Genomic DNA, 20,700 nt, shown 5'->3' on the forward strand with positions numbered 1-20,700 from the left:
TTGACAAACTAGTCTCCCAGCATTATCCAATCTGTATTATCAACGTGACACAGATGGAGGTGGATTGTCTGCCCTCCCATTTCCATACTCTTCCTATCCCCTCCTGTTTGTATGGTCACGGTTAAGCCACGTCAACATTTTATATTGATTTTTTTATAAAAATAATAAAACAAAAAATAATAGGAATATAAAACGTTGACGTGGTTTAACTATGACCACACAAAACAAGAGGGGATGAGAAGAGTATGGAAATGAGAGGGCACACAATCCACCTCTGACACAGATGATATAAAAGTAAGGCTTTTTATGAGAATGAGTGCCGCACAGTACTACTAAACCTCCTAAAGTTTTTAGTTATCAGCTTAACTAGACAAAGCATTTATTAACAAGAATGAGTATGATCCATGCAAACTGCAAATCTAAAATCTTGATCACAAAGTAATTCCCTCTAATCACACTAAAAACTCTCCAAATCATCCAATTTCATCAACCCTTTAGTAGTAGCTTTTTGGTATATAAAATGTACAGCAAATAAACATTCATAGCTCAATTTTTATCAAATGGCTCACAGAAAAATCCCATTTTGTTTTCTTCTTCTTCTTGTTCTGGTTTTCTGTGAAGGGTTTTTGTCCGTGGCGGCGAAGAATGAGTATGTATCGGCGGTGGGCGATTCAGGAATGAGACGGGACAATCTCCGGTTGGCGATCGAGTCGTGGAATCAGTGCAATGAGGTTGGAGAAGAACCTCGAACTGGCAGCCCAAGAGCTGCTGATTGCTTTGACATATACAGAGCTTCTCCACAGCCAGAAGGTATGTTTAACACTCTTCATATTTATTTATTTTAATAAATAGAAGATTATGCGAGATTAGCTCCTCAGCGAAGGTCACAGGATGCAAGCATCCACCCTCGATCCTGAATGGGGTGAGAAGTACAATACCACCAATGAAAATGCTGATTTTCTCAGCATGAATTATTCTTAAAATTTGTTTCTTTTGTATGAATTTTTATATGTGGCAGGGGAATCATGCTCTTGCAACAAGATGCCGTACGCATTAGTCCACAGAGTCACAGAGCGAGACAACAAGTTGAAGATGGGAGAGCCTTTTCTTGGTCTGCAGCAAAAGGCTCAGTTCAACGTAGATCTTTACGCGGTGGATAAGGAGCTTTATTTGGGATCTAAATGCCAAGTTGAAGACACCCCAAATCCATGGCAGTTTTGGATGATCATGCTCAAGAGCGGCAACATGGACACTTACGCAGCCAAATGCCCCAAAAATGGTCACAAAGTTGGACCCTTTAAACCCGAAGGAAGCGGTTTTCCTTGCTTCGGACATGGATGCATGAACCAGCCTTCTATTTATCATGACTACACCAATTTGAAGGTGCCTAATTTGACTCTAAAGGGAAGGTTTTACGGGTCGTGGGATAAGGATGCAGATTTGAGCCAAGGGATGGTTGGAAACATTTCTTACCATTCTGTCACTTGGGAAAAGAAACTTGGAGAGGGGAGTTGGGTTTTCCACCATGTCTTGAGGACTTCAGCAAAGTATCCTTGGCTGATGCTTTACTTCAGATCGGACGCCACCCGTGGACTTTCCGGTGGATACCATTACCCTACAAGAGGGATGTCCAAAATTGTGAGTAACCCTTTTCATATTTCTTGAGCTCTACCTAAGAAAACGTTTCTACTAGTCAATCTTTGTGGCATCCTTAAGAAAAGCATACTTTTTTCCTTCCGAAAGCTTTTTCTTGCAAGCAAAACATTTCTTGGGGATGAAGATACCTATCTCACTCCACAATCCACATTTTCGATTGCAATGCAGATTCCGGAATCGCCAAATTTTAAAGTGAGGTTCGATTTAAATGTGATCAAAGGTGGGGGTCCTAGCAGTCAATTTTATCTCATGGACATTGGGAGCTGTTGGAAGAACAGTGGGAAGCCTTGTGATGGCGATGTGACTTCAGATGTTACTAGATACAGTGAAATGATCATAAACCCTAACATAACTTCATGGTGCCAACCAAACAACCTCAACGTGTGCCCGCCTTACCACACATTCCCTAACGGCACTCGGATTCATCGCAATGACACCGCCGGCTTCCCTTACGCCGCCTACCACTTGTACTGCTCGCCGGGGAATGCGGAGTATCTCGAGCCTCCTTTTAGTTTATGTGATCCTTATAGCAATCCTCAGCCTCAGGAGATAATGCAGATCTTGCCACACCCGGTTTGGGGTGAGTACGGATACCCTACAAAGCAAGGGGAGGGTTGGATTGGGGATCCAAAAACATGGGAGCTCGATGTTGGGAGGTTGTCACAATCACTTCATTTTTACCAGGTTTGATAATGTTTACCCTTGTGAAAATTTTAAATTTTTTACATATATAAATTTTCTGTGCAGGACATCCGTTCTTTGTTAAAGGACGGATTTTGTATTATAATGTCGACAATTTCATCGTGTTCCACATTTGTACAATTAGTTGCTAAGTTAAGTTGGTGATATTTGCAGGATCCAGGAACTCCACCAGCTAGAAGGCAATGGATGTCCATAGATTTGGGGACTGAAATTTTCAAAGATCCAGATCAAGTTGCTGAGTGGACTGTCAGCGACTTTGACATCCTTGTCCCTAAACAATGAACGCATATTTTTGGAGGCATAAGCAGACACCAGCTATAGCTTGAGCTTGAATCCAATGGAATTTTTCGGCACACAGGCTACCTTTGTAAAAACAAAAACAAAAAAACAAAAAAATTCCAATCAATTTTGGAAATTTCGAAATCCTCGGACATCCGATTTTGATGTTTAATTATTTTTTTGGACAAATGCTAAAGGCTGAGGTGATTTGTAGCTTCATTTTTGTTTTTTCCAGTATGGAAATTAAAATGAAATGAGCTCAGTCCAAGTTTGTTGCTCATGGCAATCTAAGAAATGTGAAATGAAGCATCCATGTTTTGCTTGAAAAATGTACAACTTCCAGTCTAAAACATGCCAAATGGGCTTCAAATTACATTTTATGGTTCATTCTGATCCACTATTCAATTTTTAGTTGGACTTTCTCATATGGTGATGCAGTTAGTATATTTAAAACCTTAGGTTATAATAGGTATCCGAAGGAAGCAGAAAAAAGAAAAAAGAAAAAAGACTTGAAATTTCGAAAATCCTACATGCAAGTTTTGACTCATCTCTTACGACTCTTTGTATTTTGTCTCACCCAACTCTGCGTTACTCTTATCTTCTCGGTCACAAAGCGAGGTTCCTGGTATTTGATCACTAAAGAGCAGACCGACATTACTTATTGCTATATGCGGGGCTGCCTGCCACACATAAGGTCTTCTCCTCATTTGGGAGAAAATCGTCGGTTTGCACTATTACAAGTGAACAAACTATGTATTCATGTGCCATTCGACCTCACTTAAGAACAATCTCTATGCACGGGTCACACTCCTTGTGATAGTGCCTGACCATGTTGATGGTCAAGATACTAACTTGTGACAGGGCATATGTTCCTACATCCTACAATTCTCATTACGTGACTACACTACAAATATCTCATCACTCGATTGCATGTAAGTTTTTCTCCTAGTTAGGACCGTGTCAACAAATTTTCTGATACCCAAGGTCTCATTTTTAAAGTTGTTAGTATTAAATCCAACAAGAATACCTTGATAAAGCCTAATAAGACCAAGACTACTACAACACTACTCTCGTCTAGAATTGTTGTTTCCTGCCGTAGAATTGTTATTGTATTGCCAGGTCCTTGATTTTTGGAATGGTCAAACACTACTCGAAGCATTATAAACCCCTTTATTTGGTATGATCATCACACAGTCACGTCATATTACAATTCATCTATGTTATAACACTGGTTTTATTTAATAATGAAGTACTATAAAATACAAACTCGTCGATCACATATACAATTGTAACACTGAATTAATAACACAACGAACGTGACGGCATTACGTACGGTCACACCCTCTTCTGTCTGTCCTGTTCCTACCGTGATGGGCAGATCTCTAGATTGATTACTTTTGCTGGGCTGAAAGTTCAACATTCAAGTTTCAACCATGTAATATTATAATATGCCTCATTTTTACACCCAACCATCTTCATCCGATGCCCGGCTACAAAGAAGGGCATTAATTCAATGAGGAATTAACGTTCTTAAAATAACCTAATTATATATAATAAAAAATGCACTAATCCAACTACAACGTTAAGAATTTATGACTCAACCGACCGAAACGTCCTGCCTTGAAGGCAACGTATTAAATTGTACTAAAAGTACAAGACTTTTCTTGCCGTCCAGGCAGTACAAATTATGAACAAATTGAACAAAACCAGAGAGGCGTGCCATGAGGGTTGGCGTGTTTGAAGGTGAAGAAGAGAATTCCTCCCCCCATGGATGGAGAACAAGCACACAAAGTGATATTCCTCTTGCTATTACCAAATGGCAAATAGAATGTTGCTTTTTTCATGCAGGCAAATCACAGTTTAACGTGTGCATAAACATTACTCTAATATGAAGTTACACATAAAGAAATCAAACTTGAATATAACAAAACAAGTACTATCCCGGTCAATTAACCGAAGCCACATCTACAACGTAATGAATTTTTTAGGGTTTTATCCAACTACTTTTTATATTTGCCATAATGTAATTTAGAGATATTGAACCAAAAAAATGTGATTTGGAGATAAAGAGTGGTTCTAACTAAGGAGAAATTTTTCAGTGTGCTAGAAACATGGCTGATATACTAAGTGGTTGAAATTTCTTTCAGGCATTCAACTATTTGTGTTATGAGACTTTATATACCGAACTGTGTTTTCAGCCCAATGAAACACCACTCCTAAACAATGAGTTGATCTTTGAAATCATTATTTGGGACCCAAGAAAGTTCAAGTTGAGCAACTCCCTTAAAACATAGCCCATCGTTTTTTATTAGTTGTTTATTATAGGTCAAGAAAGAGGACCAAGAAAATGGGTTATAAGCTGTAACCAATATGGATGGTGTGCTATTATCATTAGAAACCATCATTACTACTCCAACTGCTGTGATTTGGCTTCAAATATATGATTCGAGATTCTCTCCTCCAACTCCGGAGCCTGTGGACCAAAAATTTGAGCCGTTCAAAAGGGAGAGGGAGGGAGGGAGGGAGAGAGAGATTAGAACCTTAGTTTGTATGTGAAGCAAGCCAGTATGATGAATAAATAGGGGCCTAGGATTTTAAGCTTTACTACGAGAGATGTCTTACCACGTCATCTGTAAGTACTTTTCACAAAAATATAAAATTCTCTATATTTTGGTCTTGTTGAATTTGACTCGGTGTAAGAATTGACCTAATCAAGCAACCATGTTAATACCTTATTCTCTAACCAGAAAACATGTCTTTGATCTCAGTCTCCAAATATAATTTAAGTAAATGGAGTCTTTTGGTGCATCAACTTTGAGTAGGTTCCCCTCCTTTCAATCTGATAGTAACAAGTAGATGGGATTGGGTTAGTGAAAGGCATGCTTCCTCCTCCACTACACACAGTTGCCATTACGAAAGCTCTCGATTGCAAACAAGATTCTGCTTCCAAGTGGAATTTTCCAACAGAATTTAGTGGTTGCCTAACGCCCATCCAAACACATTCTTCTAAAAGATTGGTTAAAAAAGAAGAAGCCAATGACTATCTTCCAAGCTTTATCTCACCCAAGATGCTCCAATCAACTCAATGAAAGCGATAAGATTATAGAGATTTTGGTGTTCCTGGTTTACTTTCAACAGTCGATTCGTAATCGTGAATGTCGATAGCCACACGCCTCAGATTGACAAAATGGCTACCCGAAATAATAAAGAGAGTACCAAAATAATGACGTGACTCAGACTGTCAGACTAATGCTTGGCTGATAAGAATCTACGGCGTGGATGAAACAGGTTGGGTCACCTCACCAAACTTGGCATTTGGTCAAAAGAAGAAAATTATGTCCAATATTACGTCACTCACAAGTCACACAACTAACCACTATTTCTAGTCTCCAGAAAATGTCTTCATCCCCTTCCTTCTACACTCTTTCATAAAAGTAAATTCTTCGGACTTTTTAACAAGGACAGGTTTCTAGCTCTTCTAAAATATCAAGGGCACGTTTGAAAACGGATTTAAAATGACTAAAAATGCTTTTGGAGAAAAAAAATTTGGGTTCCAAAAGCACTTTCTGCAAGATGCACCAATCATATGCTGCTTCCAAGAAGCACTTTAAGTGCATTTCCAGAATTTACTTGTTTTTTTACTAAGAATTAGTTTCAAAAACATTTCCATCAAAGGTATCTTCAGTTATTTTATAAATACTTCCAAACGGGCTCTAAATCTTTAAAGTAACAGAAGACGCTTGTGACATAAAAACGCTACTATCACCATATAGCACTTTTTAAGTTTTTGTAACAAACATGATCAGAAGCGTTTTTTAATGCCAGTGAGCGCTTAAACTGAATATAAGACTTAAGTTTTTATTATGCTAGTTCATAAGATTTCCAAGAATCGGGCCACACAGAGTATTCTTCAGTACAGAACATCGAAAGCAATCTAAATTTCTGCATCAGAAGCATATTTTACGAAGGAAAAAAAAATGAGAAACATCCCCCTGAAAATGCAGTTTATCAATTTGCAACGGTCTTGCAAATTTTCTGAACAGTTTCTGGTTTCGTTTTCCAAATCACTGGACATTACAGTGTATACGAATCTTACACTAGAAGCTCGACAACAGAAAGCATTCTCTTAAAGCTCGCTAGATAAGATGCTCCTGTAACTTCTTTATGACCTCCAATTTCAATGAAAGAATGTGTAAATATGTTCAGCAAAAATGAAAATATATATGAGCAAGGCATACTATGAATCTGGGAGGGATGTTACCACTATAAAACATGCACGGAAATGGGCATCGGCACTGAAACATCACCTACGAAACTCGAATCCCTATTTGCAGTCGAGTTACCTGCAAGTGCATATCCCACGCCGGGACCACCAAAATGCATTGCTGCAGCATTCTCACACCTTTGGAACACTCTAGCAAGAGAAGCTGCCTTTCTTCTTGCCCGCTTTGTACCGGTAAAAAGCAACATCTGAAGTAACCCCGCCAAAGCTGGTGCCTTAACCACCCTCTCAGTTGCAGCAGCTCCACCGCATCGGCACAGCTCGAGCAAAGCTGCAACTGCATTTTCTTTACCCCTTGGAGTCCCGCAACGCATCATCCCTATCAAACCTGCCACTGCAATGTCCTCTTTTGCCACCTCTTTAGCCCCAATAGGTTGCCTGACAACCAATGCCAATGCACCAGCTGCTTCCTCAGCAACCCCTTCGTTTCCCAATGCGCTTACAAGCGCTGTAACAGCCCCAGCCTCTATCATTCTCATGCAATTTTCGGTGTGAGTCGACAGGTTAAACAAAGCTGTCACGGCGTCCTTCTTTCCTCTTGGGGTACCCTCTCTCAACAGTTCTGCCAAAGCTTCGATTCCCCCTTCCTCGTCTGCTATTCTCTTCTTATAGTCATGAACTGCAGAGAGACTAAATAAAGTTGCTGCAGCATTCTCCCTCGCCTCAGTCGTGTGACCAAACCTCAGAACATTAACAATGGACCCCAAACACCCTTCTTCGTCCACAATTCGGCTTTTGTTTTTTTCATATATCGATAAGTTGAGCATTGCAGTTACAGAATTCTCTTGGGTAACAGAGTTTGGAGACGAGAGTAACTTGCAAAGGTGGGGAATTGCCCCGGCTTCCGCAATGAAAGCACGGTTTTCTCTTCCTGTTTTTGCCAGCAACCGAAGTTCGCGAGCAGCTATAGTTTGTGCACATGGTGATCCATCCTCCAGCCGTTGGATTAGAAGCCCCGCGGTCGCTTTATTGGCTGCAAGTGCAGCCTTAGAGGGAGAAACAGCCGCAAAGCTGTCTGCTGATGCATCTGCAAACTCTGGAGGGTCATACGGAATTCCATAAGCAGTGCACCACTGCATGATCAAATTCCTCAAAGCCCGATTCGGAACAAGGCGAGTGCTGGGCAGCATTTGTCCTGTTTTCGGGCAAGTACAATGCCCTTCTTCCCACCACCTCGAAATCGAACTCCGATCATACGTCTGTCCTGTCGAAATGATCACCGGCTCCCTCATCAAATCCAATGATATGGGGCAGCAAAAGTCCTTCGGAATCGTTATAAAAGTCTCGGCAATCTCCTGAGTAAGCAAACCTCTTCGTCTTCGGGGCTTCCTCTGATTGTTCCCAATCCCCGATTCAACCTCGTCTTCTTCAAAACCGAAAAGCAAAAACCTGCAATACCGAGTGAAGGCCACAAACCCATTGAGCACAGAAGCGGTGGGCTCAACGTCACCTTCGTGGTTCACAATCTGCTCCTCCAAGAACTCGATTTCGTGCCTACAACTCTTGGCGTCTCGAATCCCCAATCTTTCAACCAAAAACAACCACAAATCGGCCGAGTCAGGAACCCGGCCCTTCTCGAATTCGTCAAGGAACGAAAAGAACTGAACCCTCAGCTCCTCGTCTCCTTCGTCGATGAACAGCCTCGCCCTCCTGGCCTGTAGCTGCAGGAGCTCAATCTGCTCCCTCACGTCCTCCCCCAATCCGACGTCCTCCATCGGAAAAACGTCCAAAAGGGTCGAAATTTCCTGATTCATATCGTGAAAATGGCCGGAAATTGGATGGTTCTGAAGCAAAAGCCACAACTTACTGGATTGTGCGCAATAATCGAGGAGTATTTTGGATCTGTACAACAGCAAGTATAGCTCTTTCAGGCAGATGACCGCCGTACACGGCAGGGCAGCGTCGGAGTCCCTCAGATACTCCAAGAGCACGAGAAAGATCTCAACTTTCCGCACCAGGGACCTCGAATTCCGCCGCTGGATGGATAAGAACTTGTCTGAGAAGGAGGAAACTATGTCGGCAGCGACGGAGACAAGGGTCTGTACAAGGGCGACGTCGGAAAGGTCAACCGGAGCTAAAAATGCCTCCAGAGAAGGTGACCTCCGCCTCCGCATCGATGAGAATATCGCCGCCGAAGCCATGAAACTTTAGAAGAAACAACCAACTGGGCACAGTCAAAATTTCCCAAGGAATCCAAAGCCTCTCGCTTTGATTGGTGGGTTTTTGAATCTTCCAAGGAAATGAATCGCGAAATTGTTTTAATGGTGGGTGACGATTCCGAGTTGCGAAATCGGACTCGGGCGACTCGGACGACTCGGTGAAGGAGAGGTTTTGCGAGAAAGAGAGAGGAGAGCGAGGATTCGATTGAATTGCAAATATACGAGTTAATATTTTGTAGAGGTTGCTGTGCAGCGTTCAATGATGTAGCAGCGGCAGCTTCCCAATGTCCACATTTCCTCGTCTTCTTGCCGCTGCAGCTGCTTTCCGTGACTAAAAAGGACGCGCATTTTCTTCCACTTTACTTACGCCTTTGGACTTTGGATCCTTAATGAAGTCATACACCATTAACGGGGGAAGGTGGGAGATGAATGTCTACCTCACATGTATATTTTTCCAGTTACGTTTCGTGTCAATAATATCATTTCTCGTTCGGTTAAGAATTTATGATTTAAGAAAAAATGATGCTATTCACACATTTATTTTATCTCTCATGCATCATTTTCAATTTTTAGCTGTTAGATTAAATGAAGTGAAGAAGTTTAATGAACAAAACTTAACAACAATGCATGTAAAGTAAAAAATACTGTGTGAATAGCATTACTCTAAGAAAATATATTTATCCATGGTTCAATCAATCTAACGAGCAGTGACAGACAATAAAGTAAAACAACAAAAATTGAATAAATAGTTTTTTTCTTCCAATGTTGAATTAAGACAAACGAGAGTTGACAACAATTTTTTCGGGTCATAGGACTCTAGAAACTACGTTATGTATTGTATTGTTGAAACCAAATACCACGGTGGTAATACACCGAATCATAAACGTCATTCTCCTGAAGTGCAGAACACGTACGTGTTTTCCAAAATTAATCCTGCTATGTTCTTGATCTGGATATTTACGTGAAGAAGTTAACTTGTCATTCACTTTGGTTGCCACTTTTGGGAATCCCTTCCCTCAAACTGCCATCGTTTAAGCCCACAGTTTTTGCTATCACCCTAAATTCCCCTATCACATCACATCACCCAACTGTTTATGTGGTTCTTAGGTGTTCTTCCAAGTGCACGTAAATTTGCCATTGTAGCATGTACACGGTCTAAATATGTCAAATCCTTAGTCGTAAGTTTTAAATGAGTGTATCTTGATGTAATTGAACATCTCGTTCAAATGATTAAAAAAGATTAATTTTCAAACATGAAATGTTCGTTGTAGATATATATATATATATATATATATTCCCCCCCTCATTTGTCATGCAATACGATGAGTGATGTACACTTCGTTGTAGATATATATATATATATTCCCCCCCTCATTTGTCATGCAATACGATGAGTGATGTACACTCCACAAGTCTAGGTCACAAGGAAGTTAATTCTTCGGTAGCCAAAAAGCACCTGTTACGGAGGAGGGGCGAAGAGAAAATAGTATTTTCATGATTGCTTTGCTCAAAGTAAAGGTAGGTGTAAACTAAGCAAGCATTTTGGCTTCGGATTTGTTGATTCAAGGGTTGACTACATAAAACTGTGGGGGCCACGCAGCTTTTACGCGCATTGAAATTTGAACGAGAGATTTTTCAACGTGTCTAAACATGTGGTGATACATACACATCATTATACAAATTGAGAAACGCTTGAGATATGAAACTTTTTTTTACTTATCTAATGACGTGCATTATATCATTTGGTGTTTCGAACACACTAATTTTTTATTTATTTAGACAACATTAATATTAATATTATTAGCTTGACCTAAAAGCACTTGCGTTTTAAGTTCTCACAAATTCCTATTTATTTATAATTATCAAATTAAATAAATCAAACAAAACAAAGACCGAAATTAAATAAAAGTGTAAGTCGACATAACATACACAAACACAATTAATTTGCCACCCTTAGTTGGTGGTATTTTCTAAACAATAGATGAATATCTTTGGAGGATTTAGAAAAATCTAATAATAAAACTGAAACATATGTTTCATGCTTTTCGCTTTCATTTTGGGTCAAAATGTTGGAGCATTGGATTAGGATTTCAACTATAATTTTGTGGCATATTTAATAATTTTGACCATTCTAAAACCAACACCTAATAACTTATCCAATAATGTAGGTATTAAATTATTTTTCCTTTTTTAAAATATACAAATGATAATCGAGTAGGAGACATCAAACTCGAAACTTCAAATGCAGGTATGAATAATGTTAACTAACCGAAATACTTGTATTTTGCTAGTATAAACTTAGTTTCAAAAATTGAATCATTACACAATTATTTTAAGAATACAATTAGAACGAAACAATAACTTCACAATATCGTCGCATGGTATTATTGTTTGGTTCATGTTGCAATACTTGTATGCATTTATTAATATTATAAGAACGTTATTGTTAACTCTCACTGCTAAGAAAGTATACAATGTTCGTGTGAGTTTGACGGTTAAACTTCAACATAAATTACCCCATACCCCATCACTCTAGACTCTAGTTGAATACTAATATGAAAAGAAGAGTAAGTTCAATCGCAACTGAAGAAGCAGACAAAGAATCCTGCCCATAATCAAACCCTAAACATGATAGATCGGCCAATCGATCCAAGATAACGCGTTTTGGCAATTGAAGGGTGTCAGTCGAAGCGAGTCCTCTCTAGTTTCATTAAACTTAATCTTTGTACATAATAAATATTGGACTACACTAACAAAAAGTGTAGCCTAATGAACGTTAGTGATGACAAACAAACGCACCCTTAATCCTACCGGTTCTCTTAAGACGAATTGAATTTCACCAAGTAAAGCAAGCAGGAAGGCATTGGGTTCCCCAAAATTTCTGCCTTTATAGTGATTAGGGATGGACAACGGTTATGACGGACGGGTAACCGCGGTTATTTATCTAACAAGTTTACCCATTGGGTAATTGTCTAAACGGTTATACCCATACCCATAACCGTTTATAAACGGTTAACCATACCCATAACCGTGTACCCATTTAACCGTAACCTGTTACCTATTTATCATTTTTAAACCCGTTTATCCTTTCTTTTTTACCATTGACTCATTTTTCACCCGTCTACATGTTTTTTTAATAACTTGAAAATTAAAAAAGAAAATTTTGTCATAATTTTCTTTTTCTAATAATTAAACACCGTTATAGGTACATTCATCATACATTTCCGCATTTTAATTTTTTAAGTTCTTACTTATACCATTCCAATAATTGAAATAATATTTTACAGACGATATTTTTAACTATTAGCAATGAAGGTAATATAAAATTTGCTAAGTATTCATGGGTTACGAAAACTGTTAAAAGGCAGTATTCTTAGGTTATTTAACTCGGAATGTAAAATATTAACATAATATATATAATGGACCATGAAATTTAAAGTGGTTAAGTTATATTATATTAGCTATAGAAATCATGCACTATAGTCAATAGCATTGATCTAAGTTTTGTTCGATAGGGAACATGGTTTGTGTTAATTTTACATATATAAAATAAATGGGTAAATGATTACCCGTTTATAACCGCAGTTAATATCCATAACCGCCAATTTAAATTTCGTGGGTAAACGATTATACCCATAACCGTTTATTTATCTAAACGGTTACTCATAAACGTAACCGTGAAATTTAAATGGACGGATAACCGTGGTTACCCATAACTGATAGGTATTTGCCCATCCCTAATTGTGATATATATAAATAAATCAAATCACATGTTTTGCATATGCCACCCAATGATTGTCCTTATTACGTAAAATTTTAATCACACTTTGAGGAAAAGAAAGATGACTACAATATATTATGAGTTAGGTCAGTTAGTTAAATTATATGTATATTCTGTAAAATAAGTTCGATTTAAAAATCACTCAGAATATCATCGTATTGAAGTGATAAAAACGTGTGGTAGGAATGAAGCGGATTTACAACCATAATTTCCGTAGGAAGCAACAAAAACAAAAGGCCAAAAGGAAGGGAGAAAAGGGTTTGGGTTTTATTCCTGAAAAGCAAAAAGATTGAAAGAGTTCCCTTGTCTGGCATCTCTTTTCCCTTCCAAATTCAAAGAAACCGACCACGGAGTTTGAAAGTGTGACTGACTGAAAGATAATACTGCCCATTATTTGACCAAACGACAATTAGGTCAACATTTAAGTATTAGTTTAAGAGAGAGAGAGAGAGAGAGAGAGATATATATATATATATATATATATATATATGCCAAACAAAACGACTACGACTTGAGAGTACATGGATTCATACCAGAACCTTTGACAAAAACTACAAAATACACACCACCTCTTCCTCTTCGTATTGCTTTGGGAGTAAAGTAGGGTTCACTCAAAACAACTAAGGTCATCTCCAATCTAAGGAATATCAGAAAATTCTCCTTGGTCCTATAGTCTTTCAATAAATTATATTTTAATGAACAGTGTTATATCATATTTCATACCATCTCCAAACGAAAGGGCCAAAGGGCCATAGACCAAACATAACCTTGTGAAAAAAAAACCATCTCCAACCGAGAGGACCAAAGGGCCATAAGCCAAATATAATTTATTATTTTAATTGAATTAATATAATTAATTAAATTAAACTATTATATTAACATAAGATTTTCGAACATAGGAAGATTATTAGAAATGAAGTAAGATAATATAAAATGGTGAAAAGTATGTGAGAAATTGTGTAGGAAAAAAAATTATAATTTAAAAAAAAAAAAGTGGGCTGGCTGGAGATGGTCAGCCTGCTGGCCTAATTGGTTGGTTTTAGCCTAGTGGGGTCCACAAACCCTTTGGCCTAACTCTCAGTTGGAGACAATTTTCGTGTCATTTTAGGTTATTTTTGACCCTATGATCCTCTGGCTGGATCGGTTGGATATGATATTTTTAGAAATGGCCCTCAACTTTTTGGCATTTTCCGAAATCGTGGTTAACAAAAAGTAGGTAATCAACTTAATTTAATCAAGTTTCGTGTTTGTTTAAATGAGAATATCAGTTGGCCAAAAGCGTTCACCCCTGTACCAATGTTTTAACTCGACCCTCCTCCCGTATCGCTTGCGTAAAAAGAAAGAATGGTTATAGCTGTAGAAAAGAGAAGTAAAAGTTAACAGTAAACCGAAACTTGCAGAAGTTAAAACTTATTTCCCCTACCATGTTTTCATGAAATATCATTTTTATTCAATGTAAAAGGATATAAATTGAGCTAGTAAACTGAATGAAATTGGCTAAATACAAGAAATAAATAACAGATGAGGTTGTACAAAACCCTTAAAGCTATAGCCAAAACCTGTCTCTCTTATACTGCCCTTGGTGACCTTGAAGAGAGACACTTTCCGCAGGACACGAGCTTCAGCAATGAATGCGGTCTTCGTGCCCTTATCTTCAACCGCGAAAGCTGCATGTGAAATGCATTCGTAAGTTTCATCTTCAAACTGACCGGCATGACAATCAACAAGGATGCAACGATAGACCCGAGCATTATACAAGTAGCGTTCAGCTAGAAATTGTATATCTAAGTACTATGGCATGAGGAGTAAACTTAGGTTTAAAAACGAGGAGTAAGGCCAGGGCCTGCATATTATGTCGCAAGGCACGCCAGACTGCTCAGGAATTTCATTGCAAGAAAGGATAACGAGATTCAAACGACTTACCCTTCGACGAGTTACTCTAGACGCTTTCCAGCAAAGCAAACTTCTCGATCGAGATTCCAGTCTCCTGTGATTTAGAAAGAATCAGTGCCATTTCATATGAAACAATTAATCAAGAACATAAGATATGAAATACAAGTTTTTTGAAACGAAAAGATGAAGTCGATGGAATTGCATTACTTACAAATTATCTTGTTCGAGCTTTTCAGCAATAGAAACTGCTTTACGTTGTGACCATCCACGTTGCAACTCCGAGTGCTGAAGTACATGTGCAAGGGACACCTTGCTCCTAACAATGCTTTGACTCTGGCTTTGTTGTTTTTCTGGAATTATCGCCATGGTTGGTTTCTTTTGGTTATGCATTTGACCACTACCTTTGCTTTCCCTAGGAGAAGCAGCTACTTCAACAATTTCACTCGTCCCCACTTCACGGGCGCTGAACGTATTTTCATCTCTAATCTGGGATGAACCATCCTTTGAAGCTGGTATAATAATAGGCATCTGGGCCCATTCTTTACTATTTCTTTTTGATTCACATCTAATCTCAATTGTCAGGGGAGACCCTAGAACAATCTCAAATGCCTGCAAAATCTGCGCTCTGAACTTCTCTGCGGTAGATTTGGTCATATGCGAAGAGAACATCAACTGCGCAGTGGGTGCTGCAAAAGGAAGGAAACATGTTAAAGGAAATAATGCTGTGTTGATATTTGATTTGAATAGTTATGATCAAATTTGGCATGTGGCAGAATAAGGGGCTTATTTTAGGCATACAAATCTGAAATGTTAGACATTAACTACAAGCCAATTTGCTTTCAGATTTCTTGAAACATGAATCGAATATAAGGTAATAAAACAAGGATGAAAAATTTGAACGAGAAGCGTATGATTATCTCATTGTGAAACAGAGCAAACTGAGAGTTCTTAGCAAGTTTATGAAATGTAAAATGTCATGTAATTAAGTCAACTTTGCATCCATGTCTCAGGATCATAATCCAAAAACCCTACAAACAACTATTTTCCCAAAATATATTTTCAAAACCTACAAACCACCGCTACCAGTAATTGCATAGTCGATTGACATATTTCGCGGAAGGATAAATGTGTGTATGCACATGTTTATAAGGATTAAATGGAAAGGGCATTCATAAAAGAGCAGTTATTGCTTACCTGCACCGAAACTAACCGAGGTCAGCTTCCCTTCTTGGTACAAAAATTCTTTTACACGATTATACGGAATTTTCTCAAGCACCTCCAACCAAATTTCTTCAATTCCTTTGTGGCTTTTGCCATGGATTTGCCTCCCATTTACCCTGGTTATTTCAGCGGAGCTTGTAGCCATCTGCTGAGAAGCCATAGCCATCCCAGCATGACGTTTTCTATCTAAACTCATACCTTTTCCAGAACTTACAGAATTTCGAGCATTTGCTGGCAAGCCTTTCTCATAATTTGGCATCTCATCTTGTTCACTATCTCTCCTGACCGCATCCCTTGCGCTCACATTATTTAAGGCCAACGGACTCTGATGGAAACTTGTGCCTCCAGAAGAACTAGGCAACATATACTGTTGATCAGGAGCAAGTTGGAGAAGTGCAGCGGTTAGCCATGTTAACTTGTCATTTGACATCCTCAATTGTTTCTCGGCCTCAGATAAAGTTTTCAAAGCTTGACGCAACTTCTCCATGTCTTCTTTTGATACTGCAACCAATTAATTTGTTTTTTAGTTTACTGAAAAATACTAACACAAAAAAGGATATAAGTTTACAGGAATCAACCATTGAATTTCAAACGGCAAGGGTTTTCAATGTCTACTTAAGGAGGTTTCCATTAGGGCATTACGCGCAACCAAGAGTAGTTCAAGCATGCTAAATATTTCTATGGTGAAAACCGAAGAGAACATAAATGATTCTATGATAAGTATATATTTGGAACCGAATATGAGAATCACTGAAATAAATTATTATTGAAAAAAATGGACTATTCGATTTCTCTACTAAACTTTTGGACTCACATGGTTGGTTCCGAAAGAACTTCCTTCTACGCCTTTCTTTTCTATAATCATAGCTGCCAGCAAGTATATCTGTAATTACTGTTGCAAGTTGTGACATCAAAGTTAATGGCTCAACTCCAGTTTCCATTATCATTCTCAAATTCTTCACAGTATTAACTGTGTCTGCAGATAATGCTAAATCAAGAAGATCTATCAATTTCTCATCAGATATAAGCCCAACCTGCAAAACGAAGTCAAAATCTTCAGGTAGTTCATCTAAAGTAACAAGAGCAAAGATAATTGTCTTACAAGACCATGCTGGTTTCAAAGCATTCCGATATCTTTATATGGAAATAATATAATACTTGTAACATCAAACACGAAGCAAAAATAGGAAGGAATCCAAAAGGAATTTGCTAAGAGAAACTGTAATAAAAAAACATGAGGCAAAGAGGTGCAGAAAATACGTTACCTTAATATTTATATCGCAAATGGATAAAAGAAGAAAATTTAAAACGTCCCATTTCAAGAAATCACAGAGATAAATAAACAGCTTGAAACAGAACGAGAGGAAGTAGGGATCCTCATTATTTCTAATAATCATCATTTTTCAAGGCAATATATATACACGGGAAAACCATTAGCAATTCTCATTCTGGTGGATCAGTAAAGAACAGGGAAGAACTTACCAGTTCCTGAACAAGAGGAACTGAGATTCTCTGGCCAAGCAAACTCAGTTGCTCTAGAGTCATCTCAGCATCCCTCAATGAACCATCCGACCTTGACGAAATAAGTTTCAGTGCATCCTTGTCAATTTCTATATCTTCTTTGGCTGCTATCCATTGCAAACTGTAAATAATATCTGCATCCTTTAGCTTAGGGAAAAAGAACTTTTGACACCTGGATATGATTATGTGAGGCAAAACATCAAGACTTGAACAGACAAGGACAAAAACCACATGTCTGGGTGCTCGATCAATGACCTTCGATAAGGCACTCCAGCACTCAGGGGACAATGTTTCACAATCATCAAAGATAAACACTCTGCACTGTGATGGCAGTTGGGAAATACTCATATTGTCAAGTAGGTCCATAATGCTATCGAAGTCGAAGTTACTAACAGGCCCAACTTCCTTTATATTTCTACTGTTGCCCATATCATGTGCAATGCAAGAATTGCAAAAGCCACAAGGCTTGGGATGATCCAGAGACTGGCAATTTAGAGCTCTAGAAAATATGCGAGCACATGATGTTTTCCCTGTGCCATGAGGACCATAGAACACGTATAGCAACCCAACTTTCTTTTTCATGACAGCATTTGAAAGAGCTTGTGCCACCAAATTCTGCCCCACAAGATCTCTAAAGGTTCTCGGCATGTATTTTTGCGTCAGATTTTGGTGCCTACGACGGCGGTGTCCCCTCAATTTGCGTTGATCACCAGATCTAGCTTCAGAAGCATAGTCGGAACCGACATCATGCTTGAATAAATTATCTGCATAAATACCAAGTTCACCAGAATAGTCATGTACCCAACCAGCATTGTCAGAGCTTGCCTGTGATCCAGATGCTTCAACTAGTAAAGGAAGTGCCTCAGGTTCAGATTTAGTAGAAACGCTCGAGTTATCAGTTGCCATGGGCATGTCAGAAATATCTCTACCATGGGCAGCCAGATCACCCTTCTTAAACCTTGAATCAGATAAACCACAAGAAATGCTCCTTCCAGCAATGTCAAGGAATGTTTTACCTCTATGATGGATTCTCGACCAATTCCAGGGAATCCCACACCCGTTTCTAGGAGCCCTTGTGACATTTTGCTCACCATACTCATCCGCTCCCTGTTCCATGTGATACTTTCGGTGAGCTGACCCTTGAGCTATAGAATTAGAAGCTACAGATAAACCATGCTGAGCTCCAAAGTCTCTGGACGCTACAGAAGCACGGCTTCTTCTTGCACCTCGAAATCTCCGCCTTTTTACCCTACTTAGTCCGCTGCAATAGCCCCGAGCGCTGACCTCCTGTTCCTCAGAGATTCTTCCCTGCCTGGACCGTCTTCCAGGCAGGTGGATATTAGAGGACGCTACATCATCAGTATCCATCCTAACATCATTCAATTGCTCTGAGAGAGTCTTCATTTGAGCACCTTGGGTGTGCTTTCCCTTTTGTTTACTTCTTCTAATTTTGGATTCTGAATTCCCAGAAAGAGCGTCATGAGTCAAATCGTTACCATTCTGGTCTAGCGGAGGCTCCTCATTGCCACCCAAACTTTCACTTCTATTACTCTTCTGACTAGATTCTTCTCTCCTAATTTTCCCACCATCCCTAACTCCACTCTTGCTTCCATGTTCACTGGTTCCGGCCACACCATCATTTCCCGCATTAGCCTCACGTTGAGCAACTTTTGGTGTCGCTAAACTTGCCAAAGGTGGAGAACCTGCTGATAGCCTCCTGGCATCCCTTCGATACTCACTTCCTACTGACCTTCTCCCCTCACGCACCAAGGCATCATTTTCACCTCTTCTGGAAAGCATATCAAGAATGGAAGGCGAATGCCATGAGGGCGGACTGGCAGAAGGGTCCCTGAGAGATCGCGACCTCTGAAGGACGACAAGGTCCCTCATAAGTGACCTGTCCGCCAATATGGGGCTTTGCTTGTGCATATGGTTCTTCAAGTGAATGCAATTTGTCAAATGAATGTGGTTGCGCAGATGATCACTAGTATCACCATTCGCATCCTTGAGTATCCTATTGCGAACAGCCCTGGTCATGATCAGACCGTCAACGTGTCCAATGGCAGAATCTCTTTTGAATTAATGAAACAAACACGTTCGCATGATTACTTAGTAACACCTGAATCTCCGGAACAACGGCAGCATAAAAGCAACAAAATTCCCTCAATGACCCCCAATGCTATCCCCCCACTGGTCGTTCGGCAAAGCCGCCAAAACTCAAGCAATCAAAGATCCTCCAACAAGACAACAACATTCGATTTCAAATTAAACGACACCATTTCTAATGATCCCTCCGCCATCCGCTCCACACACAACAAACCCCTCAAAACACATAATTTCTCACTGAAAGGCAATGGACCCAACCGCAACAACGCGAAGAACGACACAGTGATCCCCTCAGCTCATCAAAACAGCATTAAAGACATAATCTTGAAAGCATTTCACCCAAATGGAACCCCAAAGAAGCAGAAACAGCCACCAAAAAACACAGCTGAGATTCAATGCATCAATTAAACAAAAACCCAAAACTTACAACCAAAGGCTAACTTTTGGGGGAAAACGGGAGAGAATAAACATAAGGCTGAGATAGAAAGAACATGAAAGATGAAAAAAAAAGGAAGGGAAAAGATGAAAGGGAAAGAAGGAAGCACTCCAATCACCTGAAATCAGAAAAGCCAGTGACCCGTTTGCACATTAAGTCCCCCACCCAGATCTCCCACCGAGCTTCACATGAACTTCACGAGGCCTCTTCCCCTTCAAACCAACCACCTTTAGAGTGAGAGAGAAGGTTAGAGAGAGAGAGAGAGAGAGAGAGAGAGAGAGAAAGAGAGTTCAGCAGCAAGAGGGTAGTGAGAAAAACAAGAGAGTGAGAGTGAGAGTAGAGAGAGAGAATCTGAGAGTGTAGAGAGAGAGAGATTGGTGAGATCTGTTACAGACGGACACAGAGAGACACCTCTGCAAACAGAGAACACATCGCAAATAAAGCGGTGAATCCGTTTGTTTGAGCATGCAGGGTGCAGACCAACTTTTTATTACTTAAATTTCCTTTTTATGTTCTTTAAAAAAAATTAAATAAATTAAGAACTCCGTTCCATTGAAAATTGCAGAGACCTTAATTTGGCATTTACCTTAAAATTTATATAATTTAAGGTTGACATTTTAAATTTGAGTGCAAAAACTTCACGCTTAACCATTTTATCTACCAA

The 20,700-nt window shown here is 39.2% G+C and overlaps 3 protein-coding genes across 4 annotated transcripts; 1 reads left to right on the plus strand and 2 right to left on the minus strand.

The window, feature by feature from the left end:
- The first annotated feature begins 326 nt into the window (after positions 1-326).
- Positions 327-3,010, plus strand: LOC103434914 (uncharacterized). Of its 2 annotated transcripts, XM_017332200.3 has the most exons (5): positions 327-438; positions 622-810; positions 1,019-1,638; positions 1,825-2,340; positions 2,512-3,010. In XM_017332200.3, the coding sequence occupies exons 2-5, from the start codon at positions 678-680 to the stop codon at positions 2,638-2,640; spliced, it is 1,398 nt and encodes a 465-aa protein (XP_017187689.2). In that variant the 5' UTR covers positions 327-438; positions 622-677; the 3' UTR covers positions 2,641-3,010. The 2 variants fall into 2 exon arrangements, with proteins under 2 accessions (XP_017187689.2, XP_008371509.2); XM_008373287.4 differs by having other exon boundaries at positions 329-810.
- Positions 3,011-6,475: 3,465 nt separating this feature from the next.
- LOC103434916 (U-box domain-containing protein 17-like) lies at positions 6,476-9,617 on the minus strand. The gene has a single exon (XM_008373288.4). The coding sequence runs from the start codon at positions 9,058-9,060 to the stop codon at positions 6,901-6,903; it is 2,160 nt and encodes a 719-aa protein (XP_008371510.2). The 5' UTR covers positions 9,061-9,617; the 3' UTR covers positions 6,476-6,900.
- A 4,669-nt stretch (positions 9,618-14,286) lies between these two features.
- LOC103419700 (protein STICHEL-like 3) lies at positions 14,287-20,498 on the minus strand. The gene is made up of 7 exons (XM_008357795.4): positions 20,155-20,498; positions 17,456-19,985; positions 16,788-17,007; positions 15,947-16,474; positions 14,964-15,438; positions 14,783-14,846; positions 14,287-14,526 (listed from the first exon to the last, which is right to left on the minus strand). Exons 2-7 carry the CDS (start codon positions 19,529-19,531, stop codon positions 14,428-14,430), a joined length of 3,462 nt encoding a protein of 1,153 aa, XP_008356017.2. The 5' UTR covers positions 19,532-19,985; positions 20,155-20,498; the 3' UTR covers positions 14,287-14,427.
- Between the last annotated feature and the right edge of the window lie 202 nt (positions 20,499-20,700).

Source organism: Malus domestica, chromosome 05 (assembly GCF_042453785.1).
Source record: "Malus domestica chromosome 05, GDT2T_hap1".
NCBI classification, from domain to species: domain Eukaryota; kingdom Viridiplantae; phylum Streptophyta; class Magnoliopsida; order Rosales; family Rosaceae; genus Malus; species Malus domestica.